General features: G+C 58.3%; 1 protein-coding gene across 1 annotated transcript in view; it reads right to left on the reverse strand.

Moving 5' to 3' along the window:
• SRCIN1 (SRC kinase signaling inhibitor 1) overlaps positions 1-13,736 on the reverse strand; it is a 46,265-nt gene that overhangs the window by 26,524 nt on the left and 6,005 nt on the right. Inside the window, exons 5-9 of the mRNA XM_068977472.1 lie at positions 7,174-7,197; positions 3,043-3,238; positions 2,248-2,446; positions 1,722-1,815; positions 356-1,206 (exon numbers count right to left, since the gene is read on the reverse strand). Coding sequence (XP_068833573.1) covers positions 356-1,206; positions 1,722-1,815; positions 2,248-2,446; positions 3,043-3,238; positions 7,174-7,197 — 1,364 coding nt within the window. The remainder of the gene's footprint in view (positions 1-355; positions 1,207-1,721; positions 1,816-2,247; positions 2,447-3,042; positions 3,239-7,173; positions 7,198-13,736) is intronic.

Consider the following 13,736-nt stretch of genomic DNA (forward strand, 5'->3'; position numbering starts at 1 on the left):
CTTGTGCTGGACAGCTCTCATGGCGGCACGTTTCGTGCCTGAGCAGGAAAGGCATTAAATAAAAGAGTTCTGCTTCAGCCTCAACTCTAATTGGGGAAACTAAGGCTCAGGGACCAGACGCAAATCCAGGTCTCCAGGCCCCTTGTCTGGGGCCCTCTCATCCATCCCTTGGGGCTGGCAGATGAAATGTCTGTCCTGTGCTTGCCCTGCCGCAGCCAAGATACTCTGGTGACCCCGCAAGGATACTCCGGGTCTAGGACTCCCGGATCTTAGACACAGCCCCGTCTGCCACGGACTCTGCCGTGCCCCCTCTCCCCGCCGCGCAGCCCCGAGCCTCGCTAGCTCCCTCCCTCACCTGGTTTCTGTGTCCTTGGCTGGCGCAGGCGGCCCGAACCCAACAAGCGGGCGCTCCCCAGGCCCGGGGAAGAGCTCGGGAGGGGGCGCTCCGGCCGTCGAGGAGCCCCCGGTGCTGCGGGTCTTGCCTCCAGGGCTCTCGGCGAAGACCGACGAGGAGCCCGAGTCTTTGCGGAAGGACTGGCGCACCGGTGAGCCGCGGCTGGGCGGCCCCGAGTAGGGGCTGTGCGGCGGCGGGGGCCCACCGGGGGGCGCGGTCACGTCGGCCAGCTTCTGCGGCGACGAGGGCGGCAGGCGGAAGCCGTAGCCGTCGCCGTAGAGCGGGCCGCCGCCCGCCGCCTTGTACAGCGAGTCCTCCAGGTCGGACTGCAGCGCGGCGGCCGAGTAGGTGCTGAGCGAGCGTACCGAGCCGCGCTTGTACAGGCCACCGGCGCCCGGGTAGGCGAACGGGTCGCCGGCGGCCGCGGCCAGGCTCAGGCGGCCTTCGTGGAGCAGCCCGTAGGGGTCGGCGTAGAGGCCCTCGCCCTTCACCAGCACCATGCCACCCGCCTTGCCCGCCAGGTCCTCGTCCGGCTTCACATCGCGCCGCTCCAGGATGGCGCTGGGGCTCGGGCTGACGCCCGGGGCGGCGGGGGCGCCTCCCAGCCGTTCAGCCGCGTGGTGCACCGGGCTGCCGGCATAGGAGGGCGGGCGCCCCCCGGCGTACGAGAGGCGCGAGCGCGACGGCGAGCCCGACGGCAGCCCCGATGGTAGCCCCGGCGGCGGCGAGCCTGAGGCCAGGTGTGGCGCCGGCGACAGGTTGTTGAGGCGCCGAGTGGGCGACGACTCCCGCGACGCATACACCATCTCTCTCTGTGCAGAAGACAATCCCAGAACCCCACGAGCCGGTCACAAAGGGGATCCCTTGCCTCCTGCTTAAGGAGTCAGCAGCTCCCCGCCCCAACCAGACGCTGAGGAAGTCCCTTCTGTTCTCTGCCTTCCCACCCTCCTGCTGCATCTTCGACCCCTTTCCCATCTGGGCTCCCAGGACGGAAGAAGAAGTGGTAGAGGGCCAGGCACCAGAGAGAAGAGCAACCTCCAGCTCACCCCATGGTGGGGGATGGAAAGCAAAGAAGGAAAGGGCGGTTCCTGAGAGCTGTCTCCTAGGATATTTAGAGGCAGATTTCAGAAATCCTGATCTGACCAGAGGGAAAAGTGGCAGATGAGGCGAGGGACACCTCCAGGACTCCACAATTAACGAAGCCCATCCTCTGCCTCCACGTTCCCTTCTCCAAAGCTGTCCCTGGTCCCTGGTGACAAGTGGCTAGACTCTGCTCCTGGACCCATCTGCCCAGCCTCCCCCAGGCCCTGGGCCACCCCAGCCATACCCGAAGGTCCCCGTTGGTGAGGTGTGAGCCAGGGAAAGCGGCGTAGAGTGGCTCCTTCCTATAGATTTTGATAATACTGCGATCCTGGATGTCCCTAGGGGGAGGAAGGGGTGCAGAGGGTCATCATCCCCCAGCCCTGCGATGAGAAGGGGGCACCTCCAGGCAAAAGGGAGAGGGGTGGCAAGAGGGGCCGCGAGCTCCAACCCCTTAACTCCTTACTCAGCGGATCTCAGGCTGCCTGCCATCAACACACAACCAGCATCTTCTACCCCGTTTACCTCGGCCTCACGAACTGTTTTCAGTTTAGCTCAAGCCAAGGCCAACCAGCAGGAGTGGATGAACTAAAGGGGAGGCGGTGGGGCCCGAGATGACCGAAGAAGGGGCGGGGCGGTAGGGCTCCGGGAGAAGAGGGGAAAAGGGCTGAGGCTAGGTGAGGAGGCGGCTGGGGAATGACCTGTGGCTTCGAGCCCCCATCGGAGGAGGAGTAACGGGGAGCCCACCCCATTCCCCCCGGGGCCACGCCCACCGGACGTCCTCCAGCTCGTAGAAGACGTTGCGAGCCTCATCTTTGATAAGGATGGCTGTGTTGGGCGACTTCAGCATGCCCATGGTGAGCTTCTGCGGGAACATGTGCGCGATGAGTGCGTGCAGCGTGTCCAGGCTGCTAACCTCGTGCGTGATGTGCACGCGCCGAGTCTCCTCCCCGAATTGCAGGAACAGCACCCCTGCAAAGGAGACGCCACCCTCGGTGTCGGGGCCGCCACCGCCACCACGCCGGCGGCTCGGGGAGCCTTCGGGAGTCCCGCTGGTCCCGCAGAGGCAGGGTCTGAGGCCGGACGCCGCCCCGGAGTGCAGGTGCACCCAGGCACTCCTCATGCTGCTGGCCTCTCAAGGCACCCCAGGCAGGTTGGAGTCCAGACGAGGAAATGGAATTGCGGGCCGGAGCAGTTGGGGCAGAAACTGAGAGTGAGGGGGAGAGATGAAGGAAGCGGGGAATGAAGGAAAGGGGGGCCGCTGAAGGGGGTGGGAGAGGGGAGGCTTAGAGAGGGAGAGAGGGACAGGGAAGGGGGTGCGGAGGCAGAGAGAAGTGAGGGAAGAGAGGTGGAGAAGGCGGTGAGAGAGCAGCTGAGGAGGGAGAGGCCCTGAAGGGAGACTGGAGGAGGAGGGGTGGGCGGGAAGATGGGCTGGGGGAGGCGAGCCAGAGTCTTCCTAGAAAGGTGGTTGAGGAGAGACGAGGCGGTCAAGGAGAGGGGGAGGATGCCGGGATGAGCAGAGCAGAGGGAGGAGCCAGTGGCCAGGAGGGAGGATGGACAGGCAGTACCTGGTGAGCGCAGCTTGGTCTGGCTGGCTGAGCGGGAGAGGGGCAGGCTTTGTCGGAAGCGGTTCATCCTACTGAAGCCTAGGGGGAGCTCGGCCTCTGACATGGTCTCCAGTGACTCGGCTGAGGCGTAAGACAGCTTGGCCGCTTGGTCGGCCAGCCCAGGCTGGGCTCCCTGAGTGTGGCGTGAGCTGCGGGTCTGCAGGGATGGGGTGGGGCGAGAGAAACCAGGCATGAGCCCCTTTTGCTCTGCCCACTGCCCCCATCCCAGCCTGGGGAGCCCCAACCAGCCAGCGAGAAACACACACACACACACACACACACACACACACACGCACAGGAGGGTCTCCTGGATTTCAGACTTGTGTGGCTGCAGGAGAGTTCCCCAAACTCTTGGGGCCTTGGTCTCCCCAGGACACCCAGCAGGTAAGGACTGGGCAGAGGACTCAGGCACCCTGGGAAGCCAGATAAGAAACCATCTGAGCAGGGAGCCATGGGCACGCCTGCTATTTTAAGCTGCCAAAGAACAACAACACAAATTTGTCACCGAGGTGAGCAGCAGAATCGTTGAGCAAATTGGGGCATTAGTTCCAGACATTAATTAAGCGGCGGTTTTGTGAGTGATGAATTTATCCTTCATGGAGTTCAGAGGGGTGGGGAGGGGTGGGAAACAGGGTCCAGGAAGGAAGCAGAGAGCTAGGGACCCCAGGATCCCAGTTCTGGGAGGCATGGTGCCTCACAGAGCTGGGCACAATGTTCTGGACCTACGGTGACTGGAAGAACCACCTCAAAACCCCCCAAACCAGTTGGACCCCAGTTTCAGACTACCTGCCTAGTACATGCAGCCCACATCACAGCCCACACAAGCACATGGCCTAAGTGCCAGGCCTCAGCCCCTCCCTGCATGGAACGTGCTGCCACATGGCCAACGTGCCTGGCTAGCCGCCCAGAAAGGCCTCCTCCAGTTCATCATAGCAGCCCTTGTCCTGAAGCTATATATCTGCCTGGGGCTAGGGAAGGGTGTCACCCAATGACCATCCCCTGCCCCAGGGACAGTTCGATTACCCTCTCTTTAGGAGAGGGGACACCCTGATTTCAATTGCACTTCAAGAATCTACTTTTGGCTGAAGGGCTGGAGCTCTCATTCAGCCACAGTTCCTTCCAGTCTGCCCCAGCTCCTCCCCTCAAACCTGGTTGCTGTCAGAAACTCATTTATTTAAGGGAGAAAGATAATGAATCAGATCTACATCATTCTGTTATGCAACATTATATATATATGAGATGTATCACATATATATGTTATCAAGAAAAAGACCATGTTGCCCAGTTGTATTTTTTTAATAAAATAAATTGCCTATTTTTAATGACCACAAATCATTCAAAACCATTAACACTGGCTATCTTGGGGCTGAGACACACCTTTCTCTTTATACATTGCCTGGCTGTGTCAACTTTATACAATTAGAATTATAATTTTTATATTTTTTGTTTTTTATAATGCTAGTGTCTTTTAAAAATATTTATTTATTTGGCTGCGTTGGGTCTTTGCAGCATGGGGGATTTCTCACTGCTGCGCTTGGAGCTCTCTAGTTACAGCTCTTGGGCTCAGTAGTTGCGGCATGCCCGCTTACTTGCCCTACAGCAGGCGGGATCTTAGTTCCCCAACTAGGGATCAGACCTGCGTCCCCTGCAATGGAAGGTGGATTCTCAACCACTGTACCACCAGGGAAGTCCTCATTTTTATAATTAAAACAAACAAACAAACAGTAAAAATATCTCTAAAAAGGAATTATTCTCCTCAGCTCCCTCCTTCCGTAAATCCTGATTAACCCCTAATTCAGCTCCATCTTCCTATTAACTCAATTTAATGTTCCAATCGGATTAGCACTCTCAAAAGAGAAAGCATCTTCTGACGAGCAATGTGCCCAGTGGTCCCCAAAGTGGCCTCAGAGCTTGGGGATGCTGCAGGTCAGATTTGCGGACATTAGTGGGCATCCAGCTTCAAGCATAATGCTTTGATCAGTAGGTGGGCGTGGATCTGGGGAGAAGGGAGGCTGCGTAGGAACTGGGCCCACTTGGGGGATGCCTGGGCCCCAGACTTTGGAGCCTGCAGTTCAGTTCTAGGCTGATCACCAGGGCTGGCCTGTGCCCTTCTCTTTCCTCACAGTGTGGGGAACCAGGCCTGGTCTGGTGGTCATGAGGTTGCCAGGCAACTGGAAGGTCAGTGGTTGCCAGGCTAGTGTGGATGAGGGGCTACAGAATTCAGGGCAAGATGAGGCAGCTATCGGGGATGAAGAGCAGGGGGTGGCCACAGCGCCTCAGGGGGACACAAATGAGTTGCCAATAAGAAGATGGAACAGGAGCCAGAATGAAGGGGAGTAGGGATCCTAGGGACTGAGAAGGCAGCCCCTTGCCCAGGGAACCCTGGGAGAAGACACACCCTCTTTCGCTGCCCCACCAGTTCCAGTCTCCATCCTGGTCTTCTGGGCTCTTATTCCATTCTCACAGCCTTTGTAGAAAACCCTCTTGAGAAGAGAGACAGTGCAATAGCGCTTCTCTCCAGCCCTGAGCTGGGACAACAGTGCAGAGAAAAAGTGAGACATTCAGAAGGACTTCCTGACTACAAGGGAGATGGGAAGAGAACAAAACAGTAATTCAAACAGAGCTCCACAAAGATAGGAAAAGGCTTCCCAAAGATGGGAAGCAGTGAGCACTGGTCCTTGGAGATGCTCCAGGGAGGAGCTGATGACTCCTAGTCAGACATCAGACGGAGGGAACCTTGAGTAGGGGTGGTCAGACTAGGATCTGAGGTTCCCAAAGGCTGTCCACAGATCGGGGCAGAATCACCTGGGAGCTTTTAAAAACACTCTCTCCAGGGCTCACATTCACTGAATCTGAATCTCTGGAGGTTAGAGCCTGGGGTTCAAGGTTTTTGACAGTTCCCAAGGTGATTCTGAGTGGAGAATCATGTCAGCATCCATGATGCTAACAGCTAACGAGGTAAGGCTCCCCATGAGCCAGGCATTGTATTTAGAACATGCAGTCTCTTGTCCCTTCACTTTATATCAACTCTATGATGTAGATACTGCTCCATTTTATGGAAGAGAAACCAAGGCTTAGGGAATTTATGTAACTTGCCCAAGTCACTCAGCTAGTTAGTAGCTGACTGGAATTCACCACCCGGCAGTTTGGCCTTCGGCCACATGCATTGAACCACTATGTGGTACTGCTTCCTACAAAAAGCCTATAATGCCTGACACCATGAATCTACAATTCTGTGGTTCTCTGATTCAAGAACTTCTCTTTGGGAGGATGCATGCAAACAAGATGTTTGGGGCAAGATGGCACTGGCAGAGTGGAATGTATACCTCCCACCCCCTGTCATGATCCCCAGGATTGGAGGAACCGGGAACTCCAGGATGCAAGCAGCAGGCTAACATGGTTCAGTTCTAACTCTGGTGCCAAAGAAGATGCGGAGGTCCCAGAGTGTGCTCCCCCAGGGGTCAGCAGGATGTCCTTGAAGGGCACAGACCGATCTCCAGCTGTGCATGGTCCGAACTCTCCAGAGGAGGCAGGAGAGCACCATCCTTGAGCTCAGTCCTCCACTTGGGCAACAGGTTTGGGGGGTACAGGGCCGCGAGTCTCTTGCCTGGCATGACCAGCTCTCTCCACAGTGGAAAGTAAGAAAGGGATGAGGGACCTATTGTAGTCACGGGGCCTCCCATCTGGAGGGGCCTTCCTCCTCCAGGCTTGGAAAATGAAGTCTGAGTTCAGAGGACAAGGCCCTCAGTAAGATCATAGGATCCAAGTCCCTCCCTCTGAGCCAGCTATCTCTCCAAGCAGGGGAAAATACCTCTCTCATTCCTAAATGCCCTTGTGTCTCAGGGTAAGCCTGAGCATCCCCGACCCAGATTCCCAGTAGGGATGGCCCAAACTGCCACACTGGCTCCACAAGCCCCTGGCAGGCGAACCCAGGCTCTCTCAAAGCAGCAGCCTCAGCCTGCAGCCCCAAGGCCCACCACCCACACCAGATGGTCCCCTGCAGACGCACACCCCTGTGAAAGCATGTGCAGGGAGGGGGGAGGGCGGGGCAGCACATGCAGTTGTCACGGAAGCAGAAGCACCACCACTGACCTTGAAACTCCAGTAGTTTGGCTGCTGATGGAAATAAGAGAAGAGATGGTTATGTGGGGGCTGGGAGAGGAGAGTAGGGCCAGGGGTAGGTTAAGAGACCCTTGGCACTCAGCTTTCAGCCCTGGGCCCTCCACCCTCCCAGGAACAGGAAGGAAGCCATGCCTGGTACATCCCACTCTCTTTGGAGACCGGGGATGGCCCTGAGCAGGCTCCAGGCGTGCTAGTGGGGGAGGGGAGAACCATTCCAGATGTTTCTAAGTCACGCAATCTAGTCACGGTAACAGTCCTCGGAGAGTTACAGGCAGAAAAAGAGGCAGATGACCATGATATGAGAACACGTGAGATGCTGGCAGGGATGAATCAGAGCTGCGGGATGAAACGACATCTGCTTGTGCCAGCTGAGAGAAACTTCCCGAAAGAGGTGGCATTGGAGCTGGGGCTTAAACAAATGAGCAGCTGGAGGTTGGGAGGAAGGGCATGGGCAGAGGGCCTGGGGTAGGCATGTGCTGGGTGTGTTGAGGGGACAGTCCAGTTTGGTTGGGGCAGAACCTGGGAAAGTAGCATATTAAGCTACAGAGGGGCTTGGGCTAGAGAGGCACCCTTAAATGCTGAGTGAAAGAATTTAGACTTAACTAAACGAGGTGGACAAGCAGAAAGTATTTCAGTGAACCCAGGTGGGGTGGGAAGTGGACCACAGGAAGGTTGACAGGGCAGGGAGTGGAAGAGGGAGGCAGGGAGCCAAGGCCAGGGCAAGGAGGCCTGTGTGACATGATGGACCCAGGTTTCAGAGAAAGTGGACAGATGCCCGTCACCCCATAGCCCTGGGCAATGGATGGGAAGCCACAGGCAGCAAGGGATCGTCAACGATGTCCTGTGGGCAGACAGATGAGAGAGTAGGGCTCCTTGCTCCCCCAGAATGGGTGTGTTAGGTTTCTCCTCATTCACAATAACCTAGAGTCACCCTTCTCCAGAGACCAGAAGGCCCCTCCAGATGGCTAAGGACAAGGGAGGAGTGGCCCGGAGGCTGGGCTGGTTCTTGGCAAAGCTGAGGGCACCCTGCTGACCGGTGCCAGCCTCAGCAGGGAGACAGAGGCAGCAGATGGCCTGGCCCTGGGGTGCCTGGCACCAGCAGATGAGATTCCCTAGGCCTCAGAGCCGCTGGCAGAGGAGAGGGACACCAAGGGTCCCTGATGGCAGAGGGCACCACGGTGGGGTGTCCTGTGGACCTGAATACTTTATGGCAGGGAGGAGCCAGAGAGGGATCCTGCTGGGAGGAGGCTTCAGACCTTTAGGGTGGGGAAGATGCCACTAGGGCTGGGATGAAGAGGATTACTCACCAGGACCATCCCATTTGGGCCACAGCCTCACCCCTCCCCCCAGCATTGCATCCAAGAGATGCAAAAAAATAATCACATGCCTGGCAGAGGAAAGGGACAATGAAGTCTGTGCCCTAGCCAGTATCTAGAACCATCTATGGACACATGCCACCCATGGGGGCTGAGTGGAGGGTGGGGCGAGGGGCTGGAGTACCAGGCTCTAGCCACAACTGCCTGTGGCCTGGGGAAGGAAGGGGGAGCAGAGGGAGTGGACATGTGATCAAGATTGGGGCGGGGAGGCAGAGCCAGGCAGAGGGCAGGGGAAGGTTTATGATGAGAGTCATGTCTGCAGCCCCAGTGGTGATGGACGGCTCTGCAGAGAAGGCCGCCGTCCCTCATCCAGCTGCAACGTCCCCGGTGTGCAGACCACCCACAGAGCTGCGCACAGACTCTCAGACAACCTCCCATGAGGACATCACCACAAACACACCCAGAGCAACAGACACACCCACAAAGGGACACAAACACTTGGAGAAGAGCCGGCCCCGGTCAGAAACAAACAGAAACTCAGAGACAGAGATACCCATAGGTGGACCAACCCCATCCATACAAACATGCACCGCCCATTCCCACCCCCACCCCACACCAGACACTGACCTGCTCACACACACTTCTACAAGCAGAATCACAGAGGCACCCCCACCCCCCACCAGCCTTAGCCCCTAGGGAGTGACGGAAACACACAGAGACATGGATGCCCACTAACACATATGCATACGCATACACAACAACTGCAGAGACACACAAAGCAACGTGTGCTCACACACACACACACACACACATACTATGCACACACACAAAGAGAGAGTCGCATGCCTCCCTCCCCCCCCCGACTAGCTGGGTCACGGTGTCTCTGACCACTTCAGCCACTGTACCAGGCCTGTGATGTCCCAGACGTCATGTGTCAGGTAGGACAATCATGTGTCCTGATTCAAAAGAAGCAGAAAATGCCCCTCCCCCCCCAGCCCCCAAAGTCAACATACCAGGCTCAGTATGTGACTGGTGCCCACCTCACATCTCTGGGAGCGGAAGAGGGATGGGTCCTGGCTACAGCCATGCTAGCTGTACCCCCAGCGTGGGCCTGCCTCGGGCAACACTAGGCACATCCCTGGGGCACTGAGACCTGGGGAGATCACTAGCTGGGGCCACGGGAGAGGACTGGGTGGCACCAGTGCCACAGGACGGGCCAGCCAAGCCCCACAAGCGGGTAGAGGGCAGAGTTGCTGTCTTTGTGCTTGGTGAACTTGGAGTGAGGCTGGGACCAGAGTCCCGGGACTTGGGGCACTGGCTGGTAGGACACGCAGAATGCTGCCCCTCCGTCACCTCTGGAAAGTGGGAAGGATGGTCCTCTCAGGTTGTCCCCACCAGGGTGAGACACAGTCTCCTGGCAACTCAGTGTCCTTGGAGAGGAAAACCGTGGTAGGGAGAGGGCCTTGGGGATGCCGTGCATCCCTGTCTGGCTCTTTCCAGGGTATTAAACCCCTGGGACAGCCTTGGGTGACTGAGAGGAGCAGAGGCTCCTCCTTTGCTAAGGCAGGGCTCTCCTTGTCCAGTCACCAGCACCTTTTCCTCTTCACCCTCTTCCTGGCTGTCAGCTCCTCCCGCCCTGGCCCACACGGTGCCTGGTATAAGAGGGCCTCTCAACAAATATTTGGCCACAAACCATTGCCAAGAACTCAGGACCAGCCATGGGCAGGGGGTGGGGTGGTATATCTCTGCGTACTCTTCCCTGGCACCACTCTCCATCTCCTGGCACTCCGCACTGCTCAGCCTTCTAGGTCTTTTCCCTGGGAATTGCCCAGCACCAGAAACCCCTGGAATGAGGACAGCGGGCAGGAAGGGCCCAGAGAGATCTGGCTCCCCAACCCAAGGGTAAAGTTGTCTCCCTCCCCCCAGACTCAGAAAGGGGGTGTCTCATCTTTCCAGAGGACAGTGAGACTGTGGGGAAAAGGAAGGGTTGCATAGCAAAGCTACTTGAGGGTCATCACGTGTAGGGAAGAGTCAGAGGGGAGCAGGGGCAAAGTGAGATGGCTTCTAAGAGGATACTATGGAAGGGACCAGGCTTTCAGTAATATGGGATGGGAGCTTCCTGGAGATCCAAAGAAGCAGTGCCAGGGGATCCTCAAACTCTCAGGTGAGAAGAGGAACCAACTTCTTTCCTGCGGGGGGTGGGGCTGGGGGTGGGGCTAAGGAGTTAACACCCTGCCTCCTCCACCCGAGGCACCCTTGTGGGGGAGTGGTTCTTCCCTCCCCCTGCAGCTGGTCCTTTCTCCCCATCTCTTGCCCTGGGAGGGCGGGGCGTGTCCCCTGGGAGCCTCAGCCCTGCCAGCTGAGGTCTCTCCCCTCCCCTGGGCAGACGTCCCCTGCAGGCTAGGTGAGTACATGACCCCTCCCTGACCTCAAGCCCCGACGACGACGCAGCCTCCGGAGAGGGATGGGACCCTATGGGTCGCACCCAAGTTCCAGTCCCTTGGATCCTCGTGCAGCGCACACACCCACCTCTCAACTCCAGTGAACACGCGTCCACGTAAACACTCGCCCCCGCCACCCTGCCCCAGGCTGAGGCTCTTTAACACCCTCCGAGGGCTCCAGCCTCTCACCGCGACGCACGTGCCCGACTCCCCTGTGAACCCGGCGGCCTCCTACCCCTTCCCCATGCAGAGTGTGGGTGGGGGGCGGGGGAGGTGGTGCTGCGGGCCCGGCGCTGAGCCGGAGGCGAGGGCGCACCCCGAAAAGGTCATGACTTTCTGAGGCTGGGGGAGGGGGCGCCAGCCGCATTTCGGGGTAGGGGCCGGTCCCCTGCGGAAAGCTGCGAACGCGATGGCGGAGGGGAGGGGGCGTTTCTCAGGGATCGGGAACCTCAGCGGCCTGCGCGCCCCCAGCCCCAGACCGCCCCTCCGAACCGGGTGGGAGGGCCTCCCGTCTCCGCGCCCCCGCCCCGCGGAACCCGAGGCGGCGACCCCGGCCCCCGCAGCCGCTCCCCCTTACCTGCGGCCACAGGTGTATATGCGGGGGCCCCCAGCCCCCGGTCGCGCGTCGGGCGAGGCGAGAGAGGGCGGCCCCCTACTCCCACCCACCCGGGCTCTCCCCTCCCCCGGCCGCCTCCGCAGCCGCCGCCGCCGGTGCCCTTTGCTGCAATGCGAGAGCCGCCGCCGCCGAGCCGGCCCGGGCCCCGGTCGCCCCGGTAACCGCGACTCCACCTGGCGCGGCACGGCGCGCCGCCGTGCACATCCTCTCTCCGGCCCCCTCCCCGGCGCGGCCCCGCCGGCGCAGCCCCGCCGAGGAACGGAGGCTGGTGGCTGCGTCGCCGCGGTCACCCGATACGCCGGCCCGCCGCCCGGGACTCGGGTTGCAGCAGGAGAGAGGGAGGTTAGACAGCTTAGTGGAAGCGGGGGAGGGGCTGTGACTTGGGAGTCTGGCCTTCGGTCCCCTCCCAGGGTCTTCTTCAGGCCTCCATCCCTAACGATCTGGCCTAGGGTGGCGGGGAGAAGAGTGGCCCCTCTCTGGACCAGCCACCCTCTGAGCTTACAGCCTCTCCCCACCAGGGTCTCCGCGGTGCACCGTGACCCTTCTAGCTCTCCAGTGATTCAATTCCCAGCCAAGCCTGGGCGACCTAGGATGCCTCAATGTCCTCGGTGACATCTGATCCTGCCCGACTGTGTGACTCTGGCATTTGCTGAACGTCTCTGGTCCTGCACTTCACAAAAAGGGGCCCCAGACACAGCCATCCGGAAAAAGTTCGATGAGGGCTAGGTATAAAGTGATGACGAGACCCCGTTCACAGCCCCTGTTCTCTGACTTCAGAACCCTGGGGTGAAGACCCCTTCAAGCTCTCCCCTTCCTTCCAACAGAGTAGATTCCAGATGTGGACAGGCCTGGGGCCCCATAACCTGGGACATCAAGTTCACCAAATCCAGCCTCACTTCCCTCCATCACTCCAACTCAAGACATTCCATCTGCTCCACTTGGGGCTCACACCTCCTCCCCATCCCTGTCCCAGTCTGACCTCCATCGCACATGTGACCACTCTAGATGAGCCCATTCCACTTGCTGTCTAGCCTTGGGGGTAGACACATCTCTGGTCCCTAAGTTCAGTCAATACTGGGCCAAGAGCTGGGAAGGGCAGTGAGCTGGGTGCCCTGTGAATGATGCCGAGCATGCCAATCTCACGCTAGACTTGAGTCACACACAGCTAAGAGTCCCTGCTCTGGAGCCGGTTCCTAGGCTGTCACATTTTTCCTTCTCCTCATTCTCATTGAAAAACTCAAGACTTCCTGCCCTTCTCTAGGGGAAGGAAGCAGGATGCACAAGGAAGAGAAATGGTTCCCTCTTAGATTCTCTGCCACAGAACCTCCTCTGCCACCCTCACATCAAGGCCTCCTCAGGGCTGCCCCTGGCCTGTTCCAACTCTGACTCTCTGGTCCCTCCTCCCCTCTGGGGCTTCAGATGCCTGTTTTTCTCCCACAGAAATGTCCAGGCCTGAGCTGGGAGGCTGAGCCCTTAAGATACTGTCTCAGGGTGTCCCTGTCCATCTTCCCATCAGGGAAACTGAGGCTTGATGAAGAACCAGGCAATCAGTTTAGAACAAGTGGCTAGATGCCAAGGTTGTCTTCAAATTTTGAAATTAAGCATCGGACATAGCGAGAGGGGTGAGAGAGAGACATCATGAAGGACTTCCTGCTGATGAGACATCAGGGAAAGGCTAGGTCTGCTCAGAGATGGAGGGTGGGTCGGGATAGCGAAATGAGATGGTCTGCAGTGGGGGCGGGAATCGGGCACAAGAGATTCCTGAAAACCAGTGGGGGAGGGTAGGAGAGACATACTTCTGTTTAAAAGAGAGAAGAATTAAAAAAAAAATTTTTTTTAACCTATTCCCCCTCAAAAAAATTCCTTCCCCAGAGCCAAGCTTTGGCACAGGTTCGGGGAGGTAATTGGAGAAGGAAATGGCAACCCACTCCAGTATTCTTGCCTGGAAAATTCCACGGACAGAGAAGCCTGGTGGGCTACAGTCCATGGGGTCGCAAAGAATCACTCACAACTGAGTGACTAACACTTTCCCTTTCCCTTTAGGGAGGGTACGCTAGGAATTAGACTATCAGGGTCGAGTACAGGGCATTGGAGTCTTCTGAAAATGCAGGCTCCACATAAGAGAAAGGGGTGCAAAACTAAAATCCTGGATCTCCCCTT

This window comes from Capricornis sumatraensis, chromosome 8, assembly GCF_032405125.1.
Source record: "Capricornis sumatraensis isolate serow.1 chromosome 8, serow.2, whole genome shotgun sequence".
Lineage (NCBI taxonomy): Eukaryota > Metazoa > Chordata > Mammalia > Artiodactyla > Bovidae > Capricornis > Capricornis sumatraensis.